This window comes from Triturus cristatus, chromosome 6 (genome assembly GCF_964204655.1).
Source record: "Triturus cristatus chromosome 6, aTriCri1.1, whole genome shotgun sequence".
Classification (NCBI taxonomy): domain Eukaryota; kingdom Metazoa; phylum Chordata; class Amphibia; order Caudata; family Salamandridae; genus Triturus; species Triturus cristatus.
Genome location: NC_140589.1, coordinates 1,069,349,273 through 1,069,375,025, shown reverse-complemented (window position 1 = coordinate 1,069,375,025; position 25,753 = coordinate 1,069,349,273). Strand labels below are relative to the sequence as shown.

Sequence of the window (25,753 nt, the reverse complement as noted above, 5' to 3'; positions counted from 1 at the left end):
TAGCACCTAGGAACCGTGCCCTCTTGGACGGACAGAGCGACTACTTCTCTCTGTTGAGAGTCAGACCCAGATTGTTGAACTGAGCTGTTCTCACCCGACTGTTCCCTCCGCGAGGAGCCTGGAGGGAGCCTTCAGCAACCAATCGTCCAGGTAGGGGAAGATTTGATAATGCTGCTTCCTGAGGAAAGCTGCTACCGGTGCCAGCACCTTGGTAAAGATCCTCGGGGCAGAACGAAGTCCAAAGGGTAACACCCTGAATTGGAAGTGGCTCTTGGCTTCTGTGAAGCGTAGAAACCTCCTGTGGGCTGGATGAATAGGGATGTGAAAATACGAGATCGAGAGTGGCCATGAAATCTCCTGGGTTGAGGAGACGCAAGATATCCTGGAGAGACACCATCCGAAAGGATTGACAGACGAGATAGGTGTTGAGCTCCCCGAGATCTAAAATGGGTCGCCATTTCTCCGGCGTCTTCTTGACCAGGAAAAATCTGGAGTAGAAACCGTATCCCCTGTGAGACAGGGGAACCGGTTCCACTGCTCCCTTGAGGAGCATCTGATGTACTTCGAGCCTTAAGAGACGCAGATGTTTTGAAGGCATGGCGACAGGGGGCTTGGAAGGTGGCATATGAAGAAACTCCAGCGTATGACCATCTCGAATGATGTTGAGGACCCAACGGTCCGATGTTATCCGGGTCCAGTTGTGGAGGTAAATGGGACACCCTGCCTCCCACAGGTGTCAACGGGGAGGAGGGTACAGTAGGCAGAGCCAGAACGCCGCTATTGTCTCTTGGAGGAGTCACGTCCCTGGCGAGCCTGTTTCCCTCTAGTGGTTGAGCGAAAGAAAGACGAGGACTGGCCTGGTCGTCGTTGGTACTGCGGCCGATATGACTGGGGTGTCGAACCATAAGAAGAGTACCTCTGTTGTTGGTACGAGCCTCTGTAGGACGTGGTACTCTTCCCTCTGGCCCCACGGAAAGGCACTTTACGATACTGAAGAGTGCCTAGAGACCTCGCCGTCTCCGTATCTTTTTTAATGTCCTGGAGGGCATCCCAAACAATGCCTCCCCATCAAACGGGAGGTCCAAGATCTTGTTCTGAACCTCCGGTCGGAACCAAGTCGCCCGGAGCCAGCCCTGCCGACAAAGAACAGCCGCACCTGCCAGTGCACGGAAAGCTGTAGTGGCGATGTCCATGGCGCAGTTAATCACTTCCGCCGACGTAGCCATCCCCGCCTGAAGAATTTTCTTGGCCTCCGTCTTGGCCTCCAATGGAAGTTGGTCCAAGTAAGGCGAAAGGTCGCACCACATTTGGCGATCGTACCTGCAAAGTATCGCCAATGCATTAGCTGCCCTTACCAAAAGACTGGCCATAGAGGAGAAACGTTTCCCCGCATTATTAAGGCGCCTGACTTCTTTATCCGGAGGAGTGGTGAGTGGTGCCGAAGGGTTACGTGACTTGCGTTGCACTGCCTGGGATATAACCGAATCCGGCTTCGGCTGTCCAATCAAGGACGCTGGACTGTCCTCAGGCGCCTTGTACTTCTTTTTGAGGCGCGGCAAAACCAGAATCACCGTAGCCAGGTTCCTCATAGCCTTCAAACCCTCGTCCCAAAGATGGGCAACAATGGGAATTGAACGAACCACTTTCCTGTAGGGCTCCTTAAAATCATACAGGAAGCATTCCGCTGGGGCAGATGGCATAGGAAGCTGAAATCTACTGGAAGCTCTTTCCATCAGCTTGTGGAAACCCCCAATATCTGCCAGGGGAGAATCCACCGGATCAGGAGTAGGTAAAGCCGGATCCGGAATGACATAGTCCTCCCACTCAACACACTGATTAGACGTGTTGCCAACATCTTGATCCTCATCAGAGGAATCATCCGGAACAACCTGGATCAGTGGAGGCAACCCTGGGCTGGAAACTTGCAGTTGAGAAACCACCTGAGGCGGTTGCCTGGAGAAAATTCTGTAGGAGCCGATGAAGTAGGCACAGTATGCACTGTAGACAAAGTCAAAGACGGAGGAGGAGGAGCGTGAGAAAACCTCTTCCGATAATCATGTAACATGCCCTGGAGATCTGCCAGGAGTGATGAAGGAACCGCAACCATACCCTGGCCTGCGCTGTCCTGACGCCCATAGGATGGTGGATAGGAGTACCCAGGCGTGTAGTCGCCCTCTGAATCAGTGTCCTGACATTTCACCAGCAGTTGTGAAGGACTATGGGCATAACCACAAGAATCCTGATAATCCCAATCAGAGTCTTCTTCTTCTAATAACAATGCGGGAGGCAAGGGGGTCACCCTCCTTGGTGATGTCATATCCGGTGTTATACGTCTCAAGGAAATTGTAATCCTCTCCGTCGACGAGGTCGTCGTCGGAATCGTCGGCAGCGATAATGAAACCATAGTCGACGAGGTCGTCGTCGGAAGCTGCACAGTCGATGACTGGATCGAGGACGAAGATATGGGCGTCGTCGACACCGTCGAGACCGTCGACACTCCCGCCGTCGTCATCGTCGACAGAGCTCTCGTGGACGACACTGTCGTCGCCACTGTCGTCGACACCCTCGTAGATGCAGTCGACACCCTCGTAGACGCTGGAATCGTCGTCGGCACGCCCGTCGACGCGGACGCCGATGCTGGAACAGAAGGCACCGTCGACGGCTGGACTTTTTTAAGTTGAGGTTTAGAAGCCTTTGTCGAAGGAGTCTTCAACTGCGCCGTCGACGATCTAGAGTCCTTTTCTGACCTCTCTGAAGATAGAGACGAGGGCTTCTTGAACGCCACAGTGGATACCACCACTGCTGGGGCAGTAGAAAGTCCTTCCCTCTCCTTTGCACCGTGGTGAGGAGATTTACTCGGACTCCGGCTCTCAGACTCACGGGGGGTCTTTTTTGAGACCTTAGCAGGGCGGTCAGAGGATGGCGAAGGGGAACCCCTACCCCTTTTCACTGACCTGCGAGAGGAGGTGCCAGATGAAGAATCCTCACTGTCACTGGATGAAGCACCCTTCCGTGACTTCATCTTCTGGAGCCACGTGAAAAGGCGACCCTCACGGTCGCCAAGGGTCTTTGTAGAAAAGGTGCGGCAGATCTTGCATTCTGCAGCCTTATGTTCCGGGTACAGGCAATAAATGCAATCCTTATGCCTGTCCTCCACGTAAAGCCATTTTTTGCCACAGGTGGAACAAGGCTTGAAAAGGGCTTTCTTCTCCTTGTCAGACATTCCTGAAGGAAAACAGCAACAAGTTGGAAGAAAAATATTTTGAAAAAAGCAGTCAACAAAGTCCCTAGGTAGAAAATCTGAGGCTCTGAGCTTTTCTCAGGAAGGTTCTGTGGGGTGAGGCTAATCTGATTGGTTGTTGCTTTGTTATGGTCTCTTTTACAAAAAGAGGTAGATATGCTACAAAAGGGAATGAGGCCTAGGCCTTTTTTCTTTCTCTTTTGTACCTACTGCTATGTTATTTGGAATAGAGAGACTCCCATTCCGACAACGGGGAATGATACAAGCTATGGGAATCTATGAAAGGTCCAATACTGGAGTAACGTGTGCAAAAGCGGCAACATGGCAGCCAAGCTTATACTATCTTATGCTAACTTAGCAATGTACGCAGTGAATCCATAACCTCACTACATTACTATTCATATGATTGCATCTAAAAAAACGTATGTTTTGGCTTGGATGCAGGGATATTTTAGACTCATCAGCTGGCATGTTAGCTTCCCACATATCACATATACGAGCCTCATTTTACGCAATTATGGTATTTGAGCAGGAAGCAGTCAGTTGAATGCAGAAATCTTCTGCACATCCTCAGAACTAGACAACGTATTGAACCCTACTTGTCCTGGGGTGTTGGATCACTACTGTAATCTTCTGACTTGCGTTAGAGTTTTTCTTTTGCCTGCCCAGCTCAGTATCCGACAAACAAGAGCACCCTTGTGATAACGCTTTTCAACAAACTTATGCATTTACTCACATTTTAACTGTTCCTTCCAAGAATTTTCCTAAAACCCTGTTGATTGCGATTGATCAAAAATGCTACAACCCCACTTTAAAGAAAAAAATGGTGCTGCTATACCAAACCACTCTGACTGTGAAGAAATTCATGATGGCTGCTATTTATATTAGGGAGGTACTTGGGCCCTAACTGTTCTCTGTTTTTTAGTCTTGTGTACTATTTTCTTGGTCGGCTTTAGATGAACTCCGTTTGATTTGATTTTCCTTATGTTTTTGCGACACTTTGTTGAAACAAACTCTTTATGATGATGTCACATTAATGTAATGCTTTCTGTGTACCCCTTGTGCTTCTTACAGGTCAGGTGCTGATACACAGACATGCTGCACTGAGGACCAACTCCTGCTTGCGCACACAAACCTAGTAGCATTATTTTGATTTCTGCAGGTTTTGTACAGTTTTGTGATCTAAGCCCATTATAAAGTTCATTTCTGGCTTGAATCCAAAAGGAAGTTACACATTTGTAAGTTAAAAGGCTAATGCATTTCTACCAAACAGCTCTTTAATGACACTTAAAACTAAATATTCTTGGTTTAGGGTGTGCACACATTTCAATGCTTTACATTTAAACCGAATAATACCTGTGAGGCTTCTGCTAAGGAATCCTGGGTGAGCCTGGTGAGCTTTCGAAGATATCGCCCATAGATCACAGCAATAATGGCAAGTGGTGGCACAACACTCAGTACAAAGGTTGCAAGTTTTGGAGAGACAAAAAACTGCCAGAAGGAAAAAGACTAGTTAGTTCTCACATAACTTGATGAATTCAACAGGCTTGTCTCCAATTAGCCTCTGCAGTCTAAACCACATGCAGGCAATTACTCAACAAATGCATATTTCTATTTTCAAAATGTTAAGATGTGCTCCCCCTTTATTTAAAAGCATTTTGACATAATTATAATTTGAGTAAATAGAATTAAAAATAAATTAAAGACAAAGTACTTTGGTACAAGCAGAAAAAAATGTTCCTTATTTAGTTAAATAAATACCCATAAAATATATTTTAAAAAAAATAAAAACACAATAAAAGAAATGCATACATTTTACATACCATTCAATGTGGAAAGAGACACAGACATACTAGTGGGAAAAATGTGCTCAACCTAAATCAGGATATAAGATACCAATGGTAGATAATGGTCCTCCAGGTTAAATACGGCTCTAAGGAGTTAGCTGCCTGTATTAAAAAAGTAAGCCAAAACGAAGGTTTACATGTCTTACAAGTGTGTTTATCCCATTGGTAATCCTCTTTAATAATGCCTTCTGGCTGTGAAAAAAGGCTAAGACGGCCCAGAGCTAAATATGCAGACTTTATATAATTTAGCCATGGGATAACGTTGTGGTTATGTAGGGAAAGGCAGTCCCGAATAATTTTGTTAAGAATAGGCTCACTGTTGAGCCAGATCGATATTCAGCTTAATAAAGGTCTAATTCTGTTGCAGTCCGATATATAGCTAATGCCAAGTTCCTCATGCACTGCGAGAGTGGAGGTTCCCAGTGAGACGCCAAGGAGCTGCCTGAGGAACTGGTTTTCTTCCTGCTGTATCAAATTGCACTCCCGATACCCCCAGAGGACGCTGCCATAAGTAATTGCTAACACACGTTTAACCTTATACACATGGATCAAGCCTTTCACAGGTGTCCTGTCCACTAGTGAGCTAAAATCCTTATCTGCTCCACACAATCTGGCAAGGGCCAACGTCTTTGAGAGAAAAGAGGGTCCCCAAGAGGATTTGTCATCAAACAGAATGCCATGGTAGTTAAAAGAACCAATCTGGCCAATTCTGGCTGACAAAAATGACTCCTTGATTTAACAAGCTTGGCCCTTAAAAAGATGTGCAGGAACTCTGTCTGGTCCAGGAGCCTTGCAACAATACAGACGGTTGATGGCACCAATAGATTCTAAAATAGAAAAAGGAAGACAGAACGGATTACCCTCCTCTAGGCCACCATTTGATGTTAACAAGCTCGGACTGTCATCTAATGACTAGTTAGATGAAAAATGTGCAATCCATTGGGTTTCTGATATAAACAGCGCCAGCCTAGTTAAAGAGTCTAGGGCCAGAAAGTGATGGTTCAAGGTTTTTCAAAATGCAACTGTATCATTGCTATCACTAACTTGTATCATCTTTTCCCAAATATCACTCTTTATGGACTCCTTTCTATCTTTCAGTACCTTTTTATATACAGATCTTCTGTGTTGTATCAAGGCCCTAGTCCTTGACCGTGATGTAAGTACCGCCTTTAGTGCTCCTAAAGCCTTAGAACAATCACGGTTACACCACAGTGTCCTGAATGGTAAGTGAGACAGCCCATACGAAGGCAGAATTATTACCTATTTTGGAGACCACACACTTTAGTACTAGGGATATCAATATACAAAGCCCCAACTTGGCACACCCAGAATAGGAGGGAAGTGCCAGCCAATAAAAATTAACCAAGTTAGATAAAAAGGAGGACCCACTAAAAGACCAGGTTTCCTGAAAAGCCATAACATGGTAGGATTTGATAAAAACCAACCAATTGGGGGGCAATTTTCTTGGTGTCCAGCCCTGCCAAATTCCAGGATAAAAACTGTAAACAGTTCCCCGACTCTGATTCGAATGAAGCACCATCTCTCCCAAAGGTTCCGATTGGGCTCTTAATATTGGTAAGAAGGAGGTGACAATGAGAGATATATTTTTGTCCAGACACAAGGGAGCACCCAGTATAAGTCAAAAACAATACCTTTTCAGGCATAGAGTGACGCATAAATTATGCAAAAAAAGAAGCAGAGAACCTTGGGTAGTTCAAGTTTAGGTGGAAAGTAGCTCCAGTATAGAGCACACTCAACAACAGTGACACTCTAAATTTGCTCACTTCAAATGTTTGTTTTTCTATCAAAGTTTTTAAGCGTAGGATTAGCACAGTGCCATCCACTTCGAGTAGAGGAGTAGCACAACTTGTAAATAACACCTGGCACTTTAGTATATGGGCATTTTTTTTAAATGCAATGGCTAAAACAATATATAATTAAATTAGTTTTAGGAGTTTTTATGATCAACCAAGGGTTTAATTGAACTATTTTTAACATTGATGTTTTTAGAACCGATCCATGTTTACAAACGGAGAATTTTTGCTTTTAAGTACTGCTGTATTTGCACATTCTAAGATGGTGCCAATCGAATTATTCATGCTGGTCTGCACTTTTTTTTTTTGCTGGTCTGTCGTTAATGTTGATGAGAGAAAACATTTATAAAATCAATTGTAGACGTGGTGTGCTTCATCGTAAAGGTGGCAGCGAGGGACAGCCGAAATGCGTACATGAAATTTCCATGAATTAAGAACTTTTAACCATTGCGATTGGAGTGCCGCTTTAATGTCCCCACCCGGTACATGCTTTTTCCTTGAGATATACACACACACACATATACACATACATATATAAACACACATTCTTGGATTCCCTCGCCTCCTTCGTTCCTCTGGCGAAAGTCACGGCACCACAGCAGGTAAGGTTCAAATTATTTTATTTAAACACCATTATGCAAAAGCGCTGGGGTAAGGACGGCCTACGCATTTCGGCTACCATTAGCCTTCTACTGGACCATAGAGTCCCTAGTGTCTAGACAGTATTTAAAGGGCTATGTGCTATTGCCATTGTTTGTGTTTATTAAAAAACACTAGACTGTTCACCGCAACAAAATAACATGGCACAATTCTGTCGCCATGTTTCCTCTTCAATTCACTGTAAAGTACATTTGAAGGATAAAGTGCAAGTGCTATATGTTCATCTAAGAATTTTAAGAATTTTTACCTCTAAGTGTTTTTTGAGTCGTCATTACTACAATCATACATTTGTATATCCAAACAGTAATTTGTCACAACACCAATAAGAGAAGGATAGAAAATTAAAGGGAGGACAGAAAATTAAGGATAAAAAATTAAGGATAAAAAATTATTACAAAAGTTGCGATTTCTTAAGATCTTTTCTAATCCTGCCATTCTCTAACCTTCCTTTTCCATCTACTTTTAACTCCTCTTTGATAATTATCCGGGTATCAACCACACATTTTCATCTACCCATATTTTAGTAAAGTACTTTTCAAAAGAGATAATACATTTTGACATTTACCATCTCCTATCAGTTTGTGAATGGATAACAATTTGCTAATCCCAATAATGCCAAATCAACTTACAATGTCTAAGTTGTAGTTCCAACAAATGCCTCAATCAAATTTCCTCCCAATATTCAAATTAATGACCATCATTTTGATCTTACACAGTTCCTACATTTTATCTGGTAATTATAATGAAAAATAATAATAATGATTCATTCATTTTCTTTGTGAAGTACATAACCAGATCTGCGTGTTCAATATTTTTAAATCCCTTGCTTAATGTATATGTGCTAATTGTTCCACCATTTTATATAGAGGTACCTGGAGTGTGCAAACAACAACTTATGACATGAGGATTCACTTCATACCCCATCTTCCTCTTAGGATAATTTCTACATGATTTCAATAGTCTACATATTCATTTATCAAGTCCAATGTCCAGGTTAGACAACGAAGTTCATTCATACGTATTTGCAAAACAATCTAACTCGTAAGCAAAAAAGAAGAAAAAGGAGAAGGGTAAAAGAGAGAGTAAGTTCATCTTCAAATTCAAAATAGATCAAAATACAGTGTGCCTTGATTTTTTACAGATGTACAAATAGTTCTTCGTCAAGATTATGTCCGTGTGGATACTTCGTGCCCATTGCTAATATTCATCTTGATTCCATTTTACGCAGTTTTAGAGTTCGATCACCACCTCTCTCAGTAGGTTTCACAATTCTAATTCCTGAATATCTCAATTGGCTGTTGTCACTTTGATGGTATTCGTGAAAATGTTTTGCCATTGGATAGTTCGGATCTTTATTTTTTATAGCCCGTAGATGTTGCAAAATCCGTAACTTTAATTTGTTAATTGTGCTACCCACATAGTATTTTTTACAAGGACACACTAATCTGTAAACTACATATTTTGACTCACATGTTATGTGATCTAAAAAAAAATTCTGTTTTGCCATTTTGTAATTCAAAATTTGTTATATTCGAGCCATGTTCACATGCCCGACACTTAGCACATTTCCAGAACCCTGGTGTGTTTAGCCATGAGATCTTTTTTGGCTCTATTTTCTCCAAATGACTGAGTTAAGATGTCTCTTAAAGATGCTGTTCTTCGATAAGTTATACTGGGATGAACTGTTAAGCTCTCTTTCAATGTATCTTCCAATCGTAGAATTTCCCAGTTCTTGTTTATCACTTTTTTCAGAACTCCACTTTGATTATTAAAATCCATGATTAGACGTGTTGTGTTCTCTGTTGTGTCCTCTTTTTCATCAGCTTTTCTTTTTAAGGGTAATAAGAGGTCAGTTCGTTTTTTCAAACAGACCCTAGATTTTGCATTCATGATCACATCCCATGGGTATCCCCTCTCCAAGAAACGACAGCTCATCTCTTCAATTTCAAGTTCCAGATCTTCAATTTCCGAGCAGTTTCTTCTTGCCCTTAACATTTGGCCATAGGGTATGCTCCATTTTAAATTCAGTGGATGCCCACTGTTGGCATGTAATATGTTATTACATGATGTCGGTTTTCGATGCATTTTGGTGCAAATCCTATTATTCTTGAGGAAGACTTCTACATCTAAGAAGATGATACTGGTGTCGCTTATTGCAGATGTGAAGTTCAGATTATAGTCATTTACTTCGAGAGAGTCAATGAAGGTTTGCAGGTCTACACGGTTCCCGTCCCATATAACGAACAAATCGTCAATGAAACACCATGCTTTTATTTTAGAATGTTTTTTCTTTTCCTTTTCCAAGACCTCAGTTTCCCATACGGCCATCAGTAGATTTGCATACGTTCGGGCAAAAGATGTCCCCATTGCCGTGCCTTGTTTCTGCAAGTAAAGGTCACCCAGAAAGAGGAAAACATTGTGTTGCAGGCAGTAAACTAACATGTCTATCAGCATGGCAGTGTGTTCCAAATAGTTGATTGGTCGTGATTGCAGGAATTGTTGTACAGCTTTTGTTCCATCCTCATGTCTTGTAGAAGTATATAGCGAAGAAACATCTATCGTTGCCATTAAAAATCCTGTTTTCCATTCAATCATATTGATTTTGTTTAGAAAGTCCATTGTGTCTCTTAGATATGAGGGCAGACTGGTCACATAGTTCATCAAGAAAATATCTACAAATCTGGATGTTGCTTCTAAAAGTGAACCTATTGAACTGACTATTGGTCTTCCAGGACCATGGATTGCTTTGTGCACCTTCGATAGAAAGTAAATCGTCGCTTTGATGGATGATCTGTTTTTAAATAAAGATATTCATCAAAATCAATTAAACCCCTTTCCTTCCATCCGAGTAACATAGAATGGTATTCATTCATCCAGATTTCTGTTGGATCATGTTGAAGTATCTCATAATGATCTTTATTTTCCAATTGTCTTTTTGCTTCTTCTTTGTAGTCAGACATGTTTTGAACCACGATATTACCGCCTTTGTCGGAGGCCTTTATGATGATCGTTGGATCATTTCTCAACTCTGTCATTGCTTTATATTCTCCCGGTGTTAGGTTCCAATCTTTTTTTCTCTTGACCCCTGATGTTGGTGCGGTGGATATTTTGTTGATTTCTTTCACGGAACAGATCAATCTTATTTCCCGGTGGCAGTTGTGGACAGAATCTGGACTGTTTTTTAAGTCCACTTTCTCCTCCTTTGTTCGTGGCTGTCCCCATGCTGTTACACAGATCTATATCAATTCCAAGATTATGTTGACCATCTCCCATATTAGATCTTTCTTTTTCTTCCAATGATATTAGTGTTCTTAAGGCAGGTAGATCTTTTTGAGCAATAATAGATAATTCATTGTTTTCAGAGTTTGGACCACTTGGTCGAGATGTTTTTTCTGCGAAATATTTTTAAAGCTTAACTTTCCGACAGAACTTGGAGGTCGATTCGTGCATTATATATGTCCATATCTTTGTTTGGGCAGTAGGACAATCCTCTATTGAGTAATTTGAGATGGGTTTCATTCAATATTTTTGTTGAGATGTTGATTACTGAATTATTATTCAAGAGGATGCTTTTCTTCTTTTTCAGGGTTACTTTTGCTTTCCTCTTCCTCTTTTTGATTTTACTCCATCTTCTGCTCCTTCTGGTGGTATTTTGGATTGTCCTCTTCCCCATGTCGTCCCTCTGCCTCTTCCTCTTTGTCGCGTTATCATTTGTGCTAGTCGCATCTCTCCATGAAAATCCAAAGGAGTTGCAGTTAGTTCTTCATCCGCTGAACTAAGATCTGAGCTATCCACCATCTCTGGTGTAGTAGTTCCTACATATTTGTCCATGACCACTCTGTTCCTCAATGTGTCATACTTGCGGGCAAATGTGTAAATGCGACCAGTCACATAATCCATCCTATCTCTGGTGAATTTATTTGCTTTTCTTTTTTCTACTTTTGCTTCATGTTTATTTATTTTTCTTTCCATATTGTCAATTGACTCCTTATTCTCTTCAGTTGTTGGAAATTTGGCTAATTTCTGTTCCAGTTCTTGAATAGTACTTGAGATTCTCTCTAGTTTTCTTTCAGCATGTATAATCAGTGTTCTCATCAATTTAAAGGAGCATTCATTAGTATCTTCTTGCCATTGTTTTATTAGGTCTGGAACTAGTTCATTCAGTGTGGGAATAATTAGTATTCGAAGTCCTCTTGGTACTCGTTTATATTCAATATATTTCTCTAATGTTGTTTTCTCCCACCATTTATTAATTTCAAGAATCCGATTTTGCTGCAGTCCTCTTAGTACACTGATTATTGTTTTTCTATCTCTTTCTCCTGTTATTTCCCTGGTCATTGTGCTTGTTGATGGTGTGACATCATCATTTAATAGTTCACTCGCTCTCTGTAGGCGATTCCTAGACTTTTCTGCCATGTTTATTCAGTTGAGGTTTTAATTTTCTTGTCCCTGTTGACACACATATACATGTATATACACACATACACATATACATACATGTACACACATATACATATAAACATACATATATACATACACATATATACATACATGTACACATATATACACATACATATGTACACATATATACATACATATGTACACATATATACATACATATTGAGTTCCACAATGCAGCAACGCATCAGATGCACTCCTTCCCAAATGAATGTCCAAACACAGGCTTGAGGCTTCACGGTGATTTATTCATCAAAAATAAAGCCACTTTTACCCAACGCGTTTCGGCGTAACCGCCTTGGTCACGGGTAATTACACGTTTGGTGCTATACAATTTTTAAACATAAAACGTGACGAAAATAATAGTAACAGAAATGGGACTGACATAGAAACTGCAATACATGATGCCTAAATTTTCGGCCATTTTGAAGCAGTGCCACTTACATATGAAGAACTGCAATATTACACTCATGCTTATGTCTATAACTTTTCTGAGCGATTCATCTTGTGCAAATACATTGAATAGAGACCTGCTCATAACAACAAAAATAAACGACATCTTAGATTTATAAACACATAATGTGTGCTATGAACTAAGTTCGCATGTGTTAATGACTAAATAGTCGTGTTTAAACCTCAGCGATGTTGTGTGCACGAATTACTTGTACTATAGAAATATTACCGGCCGCGCTGCGAAAAGTGTTAGTTAGAAGTCTATCACATAACTTTATTGCTGTGACTGATAGAGACAAACAAAGCGCGCAGCCACTAAATAAGCACGACATTAGAGAGAGAAATAGACCCTGCTCTCTACATCCTGTCAGTTATGGCCTCTAATCATGTACAAGATTGTCGCAAATGCCAAACATGACTGTGATAGGTGCAATCAAGTAACAGGAAGGTGGAATAAACATTCCTGAAATGCTAGGTACAAGTTAATGACTATTGTAGGAATACAATAATATCAGAAAACCTTTACGAATGTCTGCAAATGACTTGGTAGAAATTACAGCAGGGATAAATTCATTACATTCCACCAAGTGTAGAGAAAAGCAAAACCCACCCCAGTGGGTGACAATGAATATGATTTAATCATCAATATTCCGACTAAATCAAAACCCCAGTGGGTAATAATAGTTAGAAAAATTCAAAATAATGCAAATACTCTCAATACATGTACTCTGTAACCCCAGTGGGTTAATAGATTCCTTTGCAAGAACATCAACATGTAGATACAATACGAGCGATGTGACAGCACGCAACAACCCCAGTGGGTAAGTATTCGTAAACAAAGCAATACAGATACAACCATCTGCTTATCCCTGGTTACAATATGTTGACAAATTCATATTATTAATGCATTATAAAACCCCAGTGGGTTAAAGGATATCTGTGCATGAACATCATCCATTTTAAAGGCAAAAATGTTATTATATAGAGTCAGAATAAGCGATAAACCTTCATATGTGAGCACCACCTAAAAAAATAAACAGAAAAATAGAATACAATTATCAATTAGGCCAATTACAAATTGATAGAAACAGACTGTTAAAACACGGATGTCCATGTAGAAGAGTAAAAAGTCAAAATCCATGTAGTGTTCATATACTGTGCATACTGCAAATAACCAAATTGAAGGGTTGACTATTCACCAAGAAACCAGGCTAACTCTTCTTCAGAATTCAAACCCCATGGAATCTTGGTGTTGAGTTCTAAAATATAGTGAGACTCAAGTTGTCGTAGCTTGCGAATTCTATCTCCCCCCCTGATGTTTGCCGGTATACGGTCTATTACATAGAATTTCAACAAATTGCGGTTGCTTTTGTGGAATTCTTCATAGTGTCGTGCTATAGGGGAGAGTTTGTCCTTGTTTTGAATCGCTCTCATGTGTTCTAAGACACGTTTCTTGGCAGCAAACATAGTGCTCCCTACGTATCTCTTGACACACGGGCAATACAGTACATATACACAATAATCAGATAAACATGTTAGGTGTTTCTCAATAAGTCTATCTTCGTCTGTGATAGGGTAATGGACTTTTTTCACATTTGAACTGAACTTGCAAGCTTTGCACACCATGCAGGTGAAAAAACCTTGAATATCTGTAATTACTGTTCTTGCACTGCTCACTTCATTTTTGCATAACTTATCATGCAGGGAATTAGCCTTTCTGTAAGTTACATTGGGTACATCCTTGACAACTTCGTCTAGTGTAGGTTCAGTTTTTAGGATGTCCCAATGTTTCTTTAAACATCTTTTAACAGCAAACGATCCTGAATTGTAAGTTGTTATGTATCTGACAACTTGGTTGGTACTATCGTCATGATTATCTTTAGGGATCAACAAATCTACCTGTTTGAAATCTTTGGCTTTCAAGCGTGCTTGAGTAATATCATATAATTTGTATCCCCTCTCCAGAAATCTTTCTTGCATTACATTGCATTCATGTTCAAAATCGGGATCAGAGCTGCAATTCCTCCGAGCCCGGAGGAGCTCACCAAATGGAATACTCTTAATAAGAGCCTTAGGGTGTGCACTTTCAGCGTGCAGTAGCGTATTCCCGGATGTTTTTTTGCGATACAGTTTAGAAGTCAGTGTTCCATTGGCTACCTGAATCTGTAAATCTAAAAACTCAATACTGGACCTACTTAAAGTCCCTTCAAATTTCAAATTGACCTCATTGTTATTGAGATCAACAATGAACTCTTTGGCAAGGTCCTCACTGCCCTCCCAAATGATGAAAAGATCATCTATGTATCGTAGCCATGTTTTCACATGGCCACGATACAAGTTGTGCAGTTCAGGCACCTGCTGCTCCCAGTACCCCATAAAAAGGTTAGCATAACTAGGAGCAAAGCAGGTGCCCATGGCAGTGCCCTGGGTTTGTCTGTAGAAAACATCGTTAAAGACAAAAAAGTTGTTCTCCAAACAATACCTGATCATCTCCAACACCATGTTAGTGTGTTGCAGGAATGAGATGGAACGTGACATGAGGAAATATTTACATGCTAGTATGCCATCTGAGTGTTTGATGGCCGTGTAGAGACTACACACATCCAGTGTAATCAGCAAGTAGTTCTCTTGCCAGGTTACCTCCTTGATCTTTTTCAGAAAATCCCGACTGTCTTTCAGGTAGGAAGGTAATCCTTCTACGTATCCTCGTAAGAAATAACATATGTACACATATACATACATATGTACACATATACACTTGCCCTAGATTGAGGACGCACTCGCAGGCAGATGATTCCACTGAATCCTTTATTTTAAAACAAAGGATGGCAATCCAATTCTTTTGTTCACTTGAAGCATTTTGGAGCCACCTGCTCCTTATTCATAGGCTAAACACGACAGCATCTTGGGGGGATAGGCGAGCAGGTTGTTCTCAGAGCAGTTTTTAGCCAAAAAAATTCTAAGTCTCAAGTTGGATGTTGGCTATCTGAGCACCTTTAGCATCACCACCAAGGGTCCAGGCCTGGAGGGGCACCACTTTTGGGGGTAAGGACTCACTGAGACTGGATACAGGTGCAAATTCAAGATAGTTGGAGCCTTTTCTGTCCCCGAGGCTATGATCAGGAGGCTAGCCAATTAGCCCTTTGAATCACTCTGGTAGACCTGGGTTCAAGTATTGAAACAGGGCAAAAGCAGCAGGGCAGGCCTCAGACTTCAAGGCAGGCTCCTGGCAGGAAAGCAGTCCTCCCAGGTACAGAAAAGCAGTCTTGTGGAGTACACAGAAGGCAATTGTTTAAGAATCATCCTTCCGGCCCAGAAAGTGAACAGAAGAGTGGTTCTGTGGGTGCTATTTTTATACCTGGTAACTCCTTTGAAGTAGGAGAAGTTTCCAGAGAATTCCCCTCGAAGTGCTAGACGTTTCCCGACTCTCTTGTCCTGGCTCCAAAGCTGGCTGCATGAACAATGCAGTGGTGACAAGTCCTTCGTGTGAAGGCAGAGCAAAGCCTATTCAGTTGCAAGTGGGGCTGTGCTCAGGTCCCCCCGCCATCCTGCCAGTTGATGGCCCATCCAGGCACACCTAATCCCTTTGTGTGGCTGTCCGGAAGAAATAAACATAGTCCAACTGGCAACTACTCCCAAGCATGTAACCCAGGAGGCATGCTGTAGGTGGTTAGGACAGGACATGCCAACGTTCTAAAAGTGTCATTTTTAAAATTCTAACTTAAAATCCGATGTTACCATTAAAGAGAAGGTTTTACCTACAATTTCTCAAGACACCAGACATGAAATATTTACCAGTTCTCAATCAAATGGTAGCACTTACTAAATGTAATAAGGCAACCCAATGTTATCCTATGGGAGAGGTAGGCCTCACAGTAGTGAAAAACAAACGTAGGTGTTTTTTCACTACCAGGACAAGTAAAACTTAAAAGTACATGTCCAACCTTTTAATTACAATGCACCCTGCCCTATGGGCTATCTAGGGCCTATCTTAGAGGTGGGTGACTTGTATGCAATAAAAGGGGAGTTTAAGGCATGGCAAAGGATATATATTGCCAATTCGAGTTGGCAGTATAAAACTGTATTCAAGATGAAATGACATGCCTGGGACATGTTTCAATGGGCTAAATAAGAGGGTGGCATAATAAGTGCTGAGGCTCACAGGTAGCATTTCATTTACTAGCCCTGGGTATATGGTATACCATTCTACAGGGGACTTAAAAGTAAATTAAATATGCCTATCAGGTGCATGCCAATATTTTCCCAAGTTTAAGGGAGAGGACATAAGCACTTTAGCACTAGTTAGCTATGTAATTGGTAAGGTGCACAGAGTGCTAAAGCCAACAAAATGGAATTTCAACAAAAAGTGGAGGGCAAAGGCAACATTTTTGGGGGGCGACCACCCCAAATCTGACCAGTCTAACTGTCCAGCCAACCAGTTTGAGGTCTTGGTTAGTTGGTTTTGCCCACATGGGTCACCAAGGCATCTGTAGGGCGTAAGACCAAGGAATAGTTGAGAGTGAGTTATTGGTGGCCAGGAACCGATGTAGATGGTGAAAGAAAAGTACAAGATTGTGGGGAGTGTTACCATAAGATCAGGAAGACCAAAACCTCACCGATGGTGTGCAGAGATTTACCAACAGGTTCCCTGGGAAAAGGAGTCTTGATATTTTAGGCCCCATATCAGGTGTTTTGAGTAATTATGTGTTAGTGTAAATTGATATAGTCTCCCATTGGCCTGAAGTGACAGTGGTGAGCGAAGGGTTGGCCATATTGGTTGGATTTTGAAAGAAGTCTGAGAAGGAGAGAGCAGCCTGAGTTTTATTCTTACCCACAATGGCATCCAACTAACGTCCTGTGAGATAGAATCTTTTTTTAGAAGTAAGTGGTATAGCCAATAAAACAATGGTTCCCTCTATCACCCTCAGACAAATGGAATGCTTGAGAGATTTACTGAGTAATCCAAAAAGGCACGTATCCAACGCACCAATCAGTCGCACTGCGACATGTGGGACCCGAACCTCACAGTGAACAAGTTTGCTTATCATACTCCAAGTTAAATCCAAATTGTAAACCAATGTTTTATCCAAAATTCATCCAAAAGTTAATCCAATAGATCATAATCACAACGAGGACAGCGTGGTACCACTGTAGTTCTTTATTTCATATATTTTTTCAGCTCCCTTCTGCGTGCCAGTACGGGCTTCAACATCGACATGTAGAGGTGACAATTCATCCTTAATGCCCTCACGTAGTTGCACCCAATTCATTACGAGCCATTTTGGCCCTTTGTCAGGGGTAACTTCAAAGCCACGGTCAGGAACAGTATAAACGCCTCCAAACTCTCTTTAACTGCCGTGCACGTGTGTTACCTCATCTCCACGAGCAACAGTTAAAAAGAGACTTACTAAGACATTAAAGCAAGTACCCAACTAGCAAAGAGTGCGGGGAGAGAAGAAATTAAGCTGCAGGTAGAGGCGTTTCAGCTTACACCTCATTCAACAACTCGGGGTCACATCTTTTGAATTGTTTAAGTAAAAAAAAAATGTGTACAGTGATGTGTCCACCGTGGGTTACACAAAGAACGGGGATCAAGACCTCAGTTCACTAAATTTGTTCAGAACCAGAAAAAGCTATATATTTTTTTTTTTAAAAGGCCCTAAATGCGAATTATGATTTTAGGATAACTGTCGTCAATTCCAGTGTGTGACTTGGGGATAGGGTTGTTGTGAAACTTTCAGAAGGAAGGAGTAGCGATGTGTAAATATGGATAACCCCTTAAAGTGGTAAAATTGTTTAAATGGGCAGTAAAACCGGAAGATGGTCATATTTGTAATGAGTCACATTTCGGTCATTAATTAATTGTAGTTGCATTGTCTCTTCATTTGTGTTTGTGTTGTATTTTTATCTCTATGTTTGGTTGTGCATTTTGTGTGGAGGAGATCTGTGTTATTCAAGGTTAGCGATTGAGCTTTGTAGAAACTGAATGAGTCATGTTCTTAGAATGTTTATGTTAGAAGAGGGGATGATTCCTAGTCAGTTGTTAGTCCTTGGCTGGAGGGATGAGTTATGGATGGAATCTTTGTAATGATATAGAATAAACTACTTGGAGATTGGTAGTGCAGAACATTATTGTGTTGTTACCAGACACTACAGGGTCAAAAAAGCCAGAAAACCTAGATGACTCTGCTGCCCCTCGGTTTTTGGCAAATGAATGGGACCACTTCATGGGTTACTACTAGTCAAATGTGAGAAAACCCAAAGGGATTTGTAAGGTGAACACGACATGGCCATGCCCAAGAGCTCCAGGTCAGACTCCAAGAAGGGACCGGCATTCCCTAAGGGATGAAGCTGGAGACAAGCCCCCCACATCCTTCTGATATGTTAGGCCTGAAAGACATAAACCTGTGGTCCTCACAACGGGTACTGGGGAAGAAAGTGGCCTACTATGTGGCTAATCGCCTCTATAAGCCACTAAAACAACTGCCTTAGGGCTGAATGTCACTCTGAAAGGGAATGTAAAAATACCACAGAAGACAACAGCAAAGTCGCCACCTTTCTAGAAAAGTATGGTTCTGAAACAGGTAGAGGAGGGTTACTCTGGGCACAGGGTATATGACTCATCATGTACCTATACAACAGCCTCATATTGGATCAGTACCCAAGACAGCTCACCAACTAATTGATGAATGTATTCTTTTTGGAAGGACTGGGTTTTGTCAAACAAGGAGAAATCTGTTGATTTCATCCCAGGAGATAGTCTTCCTGAGTTTTGTCACAGACTCTGTCAAAGCAACTCACAGCCATCCATCAAAGAATGTAGTGCACATTTGACATCAACTAAGGAAAGTGCTTTCAAGACCCAGGACTTCACTGTGTCATTAGTGATACTCGTACACCTGCTCTCATCATCAATTCAAGCTCTGTTTCTGGGGCACTTCTTTACACAGCCCTTCAAAGACAAAGCTTCCTATCTTAGGAGAGGTACCGCTTACTCAAAGATGGATCTTTTTTCAAAAGATGACAAGGAGAAACGTTGGTAGCTTGCCCACATGGAGGCATGGATCAGTAGAGCCACCTTTGGATTAGATAAGGATTAGTAATAGAGGAGAGAGATATGGAAGATTGTGTACCAGAGGGTGCAGTTTGAGCAGCTACGGGGATTGCAGCTCAATTGCCTGAAACTCTTGGAGGGGTTCTCCGCGGTCAAGTGTTAGACCGGAGCGAGAGAGGAGTGCTATGTCCTGCTGGAGGAGAAGGACAACATCTGTTGACGCTTTACATCAACCACCTGGGAGGAACAAGAGTGCAAGTTGTTTTTCTTATAAGAATGTTTGAGTCATGAGGATGTGTGACTGAGCCTCTTGGTGATACTTGCTTAATCATCAACTCCAATATTACATTTTGTGTGCCGAAGATGGTGAGATTAGAGTTAGAGTGAATATCAGTAATGTGATGTCCATGCTAGTAAAGTGAATTAAAAGTGATGGTAGTCTGTTTTAGACCAACGGATATTGAAATGATTTCCAATTTTACAAAATTTCTAATAATTGTTAAAAAGAAGATACCTGTGAGTTGGCCACAGGAAATCCGGAAGTCTAAAATAGTTAAGGACAAAACTTAGGACTACATTTATGATATCATGCTTAAGTTATAGAAATATTAATTGACACTATTTATATTTAGTTCTGGAAAGATGGCGGTCCGATGTAATGTTTATATATTGTATTTATGTTTTTGTAAGAAAACTTTTTAGCCCTTTAAACTTTTTAAAAAAAACTCTTGAACTAGATTTTTAACTGGTGTGTTTTCTCTAAGAATGTAGTAATTGGAAGATTTTTATTAATCATGCAAATAAAATGTACCTTACCTTACCTTGTTGCTTTTCTAATAAGCACATCTGTGGATCTGATGGTAAATAATTACTGCCCTCTAAAAAGTGACACAAACCTTTTTATGTTTCAGTAAAGCTTCTGTGCTTAGTGTTATAAATAAATTCATTTAAAGGTGAAAGGAATAAGGCTTGCTTTTCATATGTGGAAACAACAAAAGGGTTAATGATCCTTATTAAAAAAAAATGACCTGTAAAAAATAATTAAAAGTCATTGCACTAAAATCGTTTTTGCATAATTATGATCCTTATAATGTCTAATAACAATACTGAGAAAATTCAATAATATTTAGCTCTATTGAAAATTACCCTGTGCAAAGTATGTATTCAGATTTCAATGTGCACATTAATATTTCTATCTCCAACTGGTTAAAATATGTTGTTGCACCACATTAAAAGGTTGAATATTAGTTTATCTAACACCAATATTACTGTCTCTTAGTGATAAACTTAAAATGTAGTATGGCCTAATGGCTGCAGTGTCAAATACTAGGGCTATTAAAAGTCATGCAAAGGGTAGCTTTGGAGACATGAGAATTACATTGCGCGCCTTAATGCACAATAGTTCTGGGCGCATTATGGCATTTTGAAACATTGGACACCACAGATCTGTTTTAGGTAACATTAGCTAAAGGAAATATTGCATATTCTGTTAGGAGTAGATGGGGATATCACGGTTTTCTTGAGACTACTGAACATTATCAAGGGGCAGGAGCGTCTGTGCAGAAAGCAGCTCTGCCATGTATACAGAATAATAGCTTTTAAATTAAAATTGTTGTGCTAAGGCCAGATAAAAAGGCCATTAAATTAAGCTTACATTAATGCGCCATCATGTTATAACAGTACAAAGGCTAAAGGACTTGGTAGATGGTTTTGGATTAATGTTTTCTAGTTAGCTCAATGTGCTTGTACACCAACATTTATAAAGTGGTTCAGTCCACTAGTATTGGACATGGCCTCCTTGATATGGATTTTCCTAGCTATCTACCTCCTACAAGTCTGTTTGTGCCCAGCTGCCAAAAGGGGGTAAATATTGTCGACAGGAGGTCACCTGTTTAGGTTACCTACTGTCGAAGGGGGGTAGGAGACTAGTGTAGGAGACTAGCTCCTGGGCAAATTAAGGGTAAGCAAAATTAATTAACACATTGTCCTTTTCTCGGTTGTTGTGCCTATTTTGTATATTGTTGTGAGCTATTCTGCGTGGAAAAGTAAGCAGGGCAACTTGTTGTTGTGTTCTCTCTCCCTCGCTCGATCCGGTCTAAGCTGTCTAGGAGCGGCTATGAGACAATTGTTTGGACTCGCTTTAGTCCTTCATTTCACATGATGCTGTGAATATGTTCTTAAATGAATAGAGACAAAGCACCTCACCAGTGCAAGTAATTGGCTCCGACATCCTTGCTGGAGCTGGTGAATGTTTTTATTTTTTAGGATTAATGTGTAACTTATTCATGCAATACAGATCTCTGTTACGTTCACAGTTTTAGGGTTTCCTGTTACATCTATAACATGAGAGCATGGTCATAAGTGAAACATATAGTTGTTCTTACGTAAGGAAAATAATTCTAGAAGTGTCCACAGTCCTGTACAGTAGTGAAAAAAAAATCACAAGTAGAAGAAGTGTTGTGAACTATATGATTTATGGAACACAAGCTTGCTAAAACAAGAAACACCCAGAATAGTTGTTTTGTAAGGATTCAGAGTATGTTTGGTAAATTAATACAGTCTTCCTTGGCTGCTTGGGATTGGGAGAGAAAAATTAAGTTTACTCTTGTCAGTTCTCTAAAAGTTCCTTTTATACGCGCTAATAGGTCCAGGGTGTTTTTTACTCTCAGATAGATGAAGTGGTTCTTGGGCGTCCTGCTAATGTATGAGGCGTCCCGAGACTAAAGACGTTTTCTGAAATAGAGTATCCTCTCTGTTGATAGATTATGTGTATGCCTTGTCTAAACGATCTTTGTTCTGTTCACCAATAGATATCTGCTGCCCTACAACCATTGCCAGAGGGGCCCGGACATCAGATCCAACCTGGAGACTACATCTTGGTGTGCAATTTCCAGCGCAAGTCCAGCCTAGAGCCGAGGTGGCGTGAACTGATGCAAGTGCTATTGGCGACCAGGACAGCAGTGAAAGTCGAAGGGCGAAAGCATTGGGTGCACGCCAGTCATATGAAGAGTGTACCCCTACCACTGTCTTGGGTGAAAGACGGGGTCACAAATCGGGACGGAGAGCTGTTCCTTTTTTCCTAATGTCTAGCTGAGAGATGCACAGACCGACAAGGATGGCAAGGAGGTTTTGCTTGCGGTGACCCCCTCTGAAACAAGGGTTGCTTCAGATACTCCAACATTAGGCCTCTGAGTTCCGGTCCCCAACTGAAAGTGAGCCTGCATATTTGTTAGTTGATCAAGAGGTGTCTGGGCATACTAGGTACAATCTGTGGCCCGACTAAAGAGCAGTGCGCCAGCGGAGCAACACAGGAATTAGGGAAGGACTTGAGTTCAGGGTACAGGTACTGTGTCTCTGGTGCCTGTTAGACTAGAGTGAAGAATACTGGTGCACTGCCTGAGACACTGGGCAGGATCATTGAGTGTGTTTGCCCTGGAGGGTGATTGCCCTATCTGAAAGAAGAAACCTTTCCCTTAGCCTGAGCCGTGATTGTTTTTCTGAGTTGCAAGTTGTGCAGCTCCACTGTGGGAGAAGTGAACATTTGATGAACGATAAGAGCCTGCCTGTGAGGCTCAGACGGACACAGGGAGAAGACTCCCCTCTGGCTGGTTGTACAGCGGCTTCTATTCTCCAAGTACATTTTTGTTAGCAATGTACCCCTTTGGTCATCCCATTATTGAGGAGGAGCAGCCCTTTGCGGCTCCTCGTCCTAATTTCCATGGCCCCGTTTGGTCCTCCTGGTCCCCCAAAGCAAAAATTGTTTTTGTGATAATATGTGTGTCCACTTTAATATTTGCATTTGGAATATTGTTGTTTCTGCAAGAGAAACGTTTTGTGCAGTCTTTGATAAATAATACTGTGCCCTCCTCCTGAACATATCATTGGTATCCTAGCCCTCATAAAGAAGAACACTGGAAGGTCTATTAAAATGTTTTTATTTAGACATTGCATCAAACATGTGCTGTTGGCTATTTCCAATCGGCCTAAAACAACCACTGAAATTCATCCCGATATAGGAACTTGGACTTTAATTGACTGGTTAGGGACATTGTTTGCTACTTGGGGCTGGAAACTGTTGACAATTCTATGTATATTCTTTGCGATCCTACTGTCATGCTTTCTATGCATACAATGTGGCCCGATGCTTTGTTTTCTTTTGTCTCTACTTGTATACCTACCAAGCGCAACGTTAAGAATGTGAACGCCCAATATGTATTAGACCAAGAAGTTAGCGATATGATGAGAATAGATGTGCAAGATATTTTCTATTTTCCTCCCAGATCATAGAGATGTTTTCAGCTAATGCTAAAAGGGTCATCTGTGGAAACTAGCAGAAATCGCTGTTGGCATAAGCTGAAGCCATTTTGGTTGTGGCAGCCATTTTAGTTAGCCATGTGTTGGCCATGTGCTTCTTCCGTCTTCACTGTTGCCTGCCCTTGTATTTCGCTTGAGTCATCAACTATAGTTAACTCCTTCAGTACTGAGCCAGAGCCTTGCGCATGCTCAGAAAGGCCTGTAGCTGCCAGAATGCACCTGTCTTAGTTTGTAAATGCCAGGCGTTTTTAACTGATGCAAACAGAAATGTCTCCTCTCCCACTTTGCTGACCAACACATATTTGTATGCTCATGTTAGTCAATAACTATTCTTGGATGTGCCAGTACCTCCCCTTGGTCTCATGCTGACAATGCAACTAATGCATATAAAAGACCTCTGGTTTCTGTACTACGTGGACTAACTCCTACAGTGGCCCGAGGGTACTGTATTGACATAGTCTCACTCATGTGAGATCAATAAACTTGTTATTTAATATTTCAGCTTCAGTGCCAATTTCTTCTTTGGTGGTTTAAGGACCCGTGGACAGATAGGGTGAACCCTGCACCAGTGGGCCCCTAAAAAGGCTAATTTCCACACAGGTATAGTGCCTGCTAACCCAGTGGTAGCAGCCTTGGCATTATCCATCATACTCTATGGAGGCTGCTTCGAAGGCCATTGTGTAGCAGATTCTTAATGCAGAGATCTATCTGCATGGAAAAAGGCAGTTTCTGCATGCTTTGACTTTGTTCGCTCTAGAAAACAACACTAAGAGCGGACTGTCCACACCCAATGGTTTCCAATATGATCGCTGTAAAAGCTGAGCACTATTTGGGGGTCCGACCAATGCAGCATCTCCTCCTCCTTTAAGGGGCGAGGAAGCGAAAAGAACATAAGAAGAGCGATGGATTAAACAACATAACAGGAAGTAACACATTTGGGAAGAAAGCCGCTCTAGAACCTCAGCACCAGTTTGTCCTGAAAGAAGGTGGTGTAGGGAGGCAGGACTGACGGAACTTGAAGCTCACTCATGCAAGAGCTGACATTATCATGATGAGAAGACCATCTTTAGGGTCAGGAGAGGTAAGGAAAAACTACGTAATGATTGAAAAGAAGTACACATAAGGAAAGAAAGGATCAACTTAAGGTCCCACACTGGCATCACAAAGGGTTTGGGAGGGAACATGTGGGCCAAACCTTTGATATAACCTATCATTACAGGTGGTTGGTCTGGTAAAAGCAAAAAAGCTGAAATTGCCAACAAATAACCTTTAACAATGCAAGTCCTAGCTGGGCCAAAGGCATAAACAGTAACACATCCAACAGTTTAACTTGCAAATGTGTCCATATTTTGGCTGCAACACCAAGGCCACAACCTTGTTCCAGCGACCAGCGTAAACAGATTTTGCAGAAGACGCTTGGCTGCCAAGATGACAGCCACTACTTTGAGAGGGGGATCAAATGCAGTCAACTGCCGCTGCTCAATCTTCATGCATCGAAGTGTAAATTGTGCAGGGACGACTGCAAGACATTGCACTGCTGTTGTGACAGAAGATCCTCCAGAAGTAACAGCCTGATCAGATACAGATGCTCAGATGTTTCAGGTGTCACACTCTCCCAACTCAATCCACTAGGATGACTGAGCCCAATTATTCTCTCTCTTCTTCAGAACTCGGAGCAGAATAGGTAGCTAGGAAACATATCTCCAAAGGACAGCCTTCTTGGAAACTCTTTCTTCAAAAGTGTTGCACTGTGCATTTTCGGAGGTAGTGAAGAGATTTAACCATGGCTCTCCCCATTGCTAGAAGGGGCCTTGCGAATGTAGCTGCCATTTGTGATCTGCTAGGCGTCGTAAGTGTTTTAAGATCCCACCAGGTGGTGGACAATCAGACAAATGTCCAAATGAATCAGTCG

General features: G+C 41.5%; 1 protein-coding gene across 2 annotated transcripts in view; it reads right to left on the bottom strand.

The window, feature by feature from the left end:
• The window catches only part of ABCB10 (ATP binding cassette subfamily B member 10), a 945,933-nt gene that overhangs the window by 725,931 nt on the left and 194,249 nt on the right, over positions 1–25,753 (bottom strand). For both annotated transcript variants that reach the window (XM_085611934.1, XM_085611935.1), the window contains exon 4: positions 4,598–4,732. In XM_085611934.1, the coding sequence (XP_085468060.1) occupies positions 4,598–4,732 (135 nt within the window). The remainder of the gene's footprint in view (positions 1–4,597; positions 4,733–25,753) is intronic.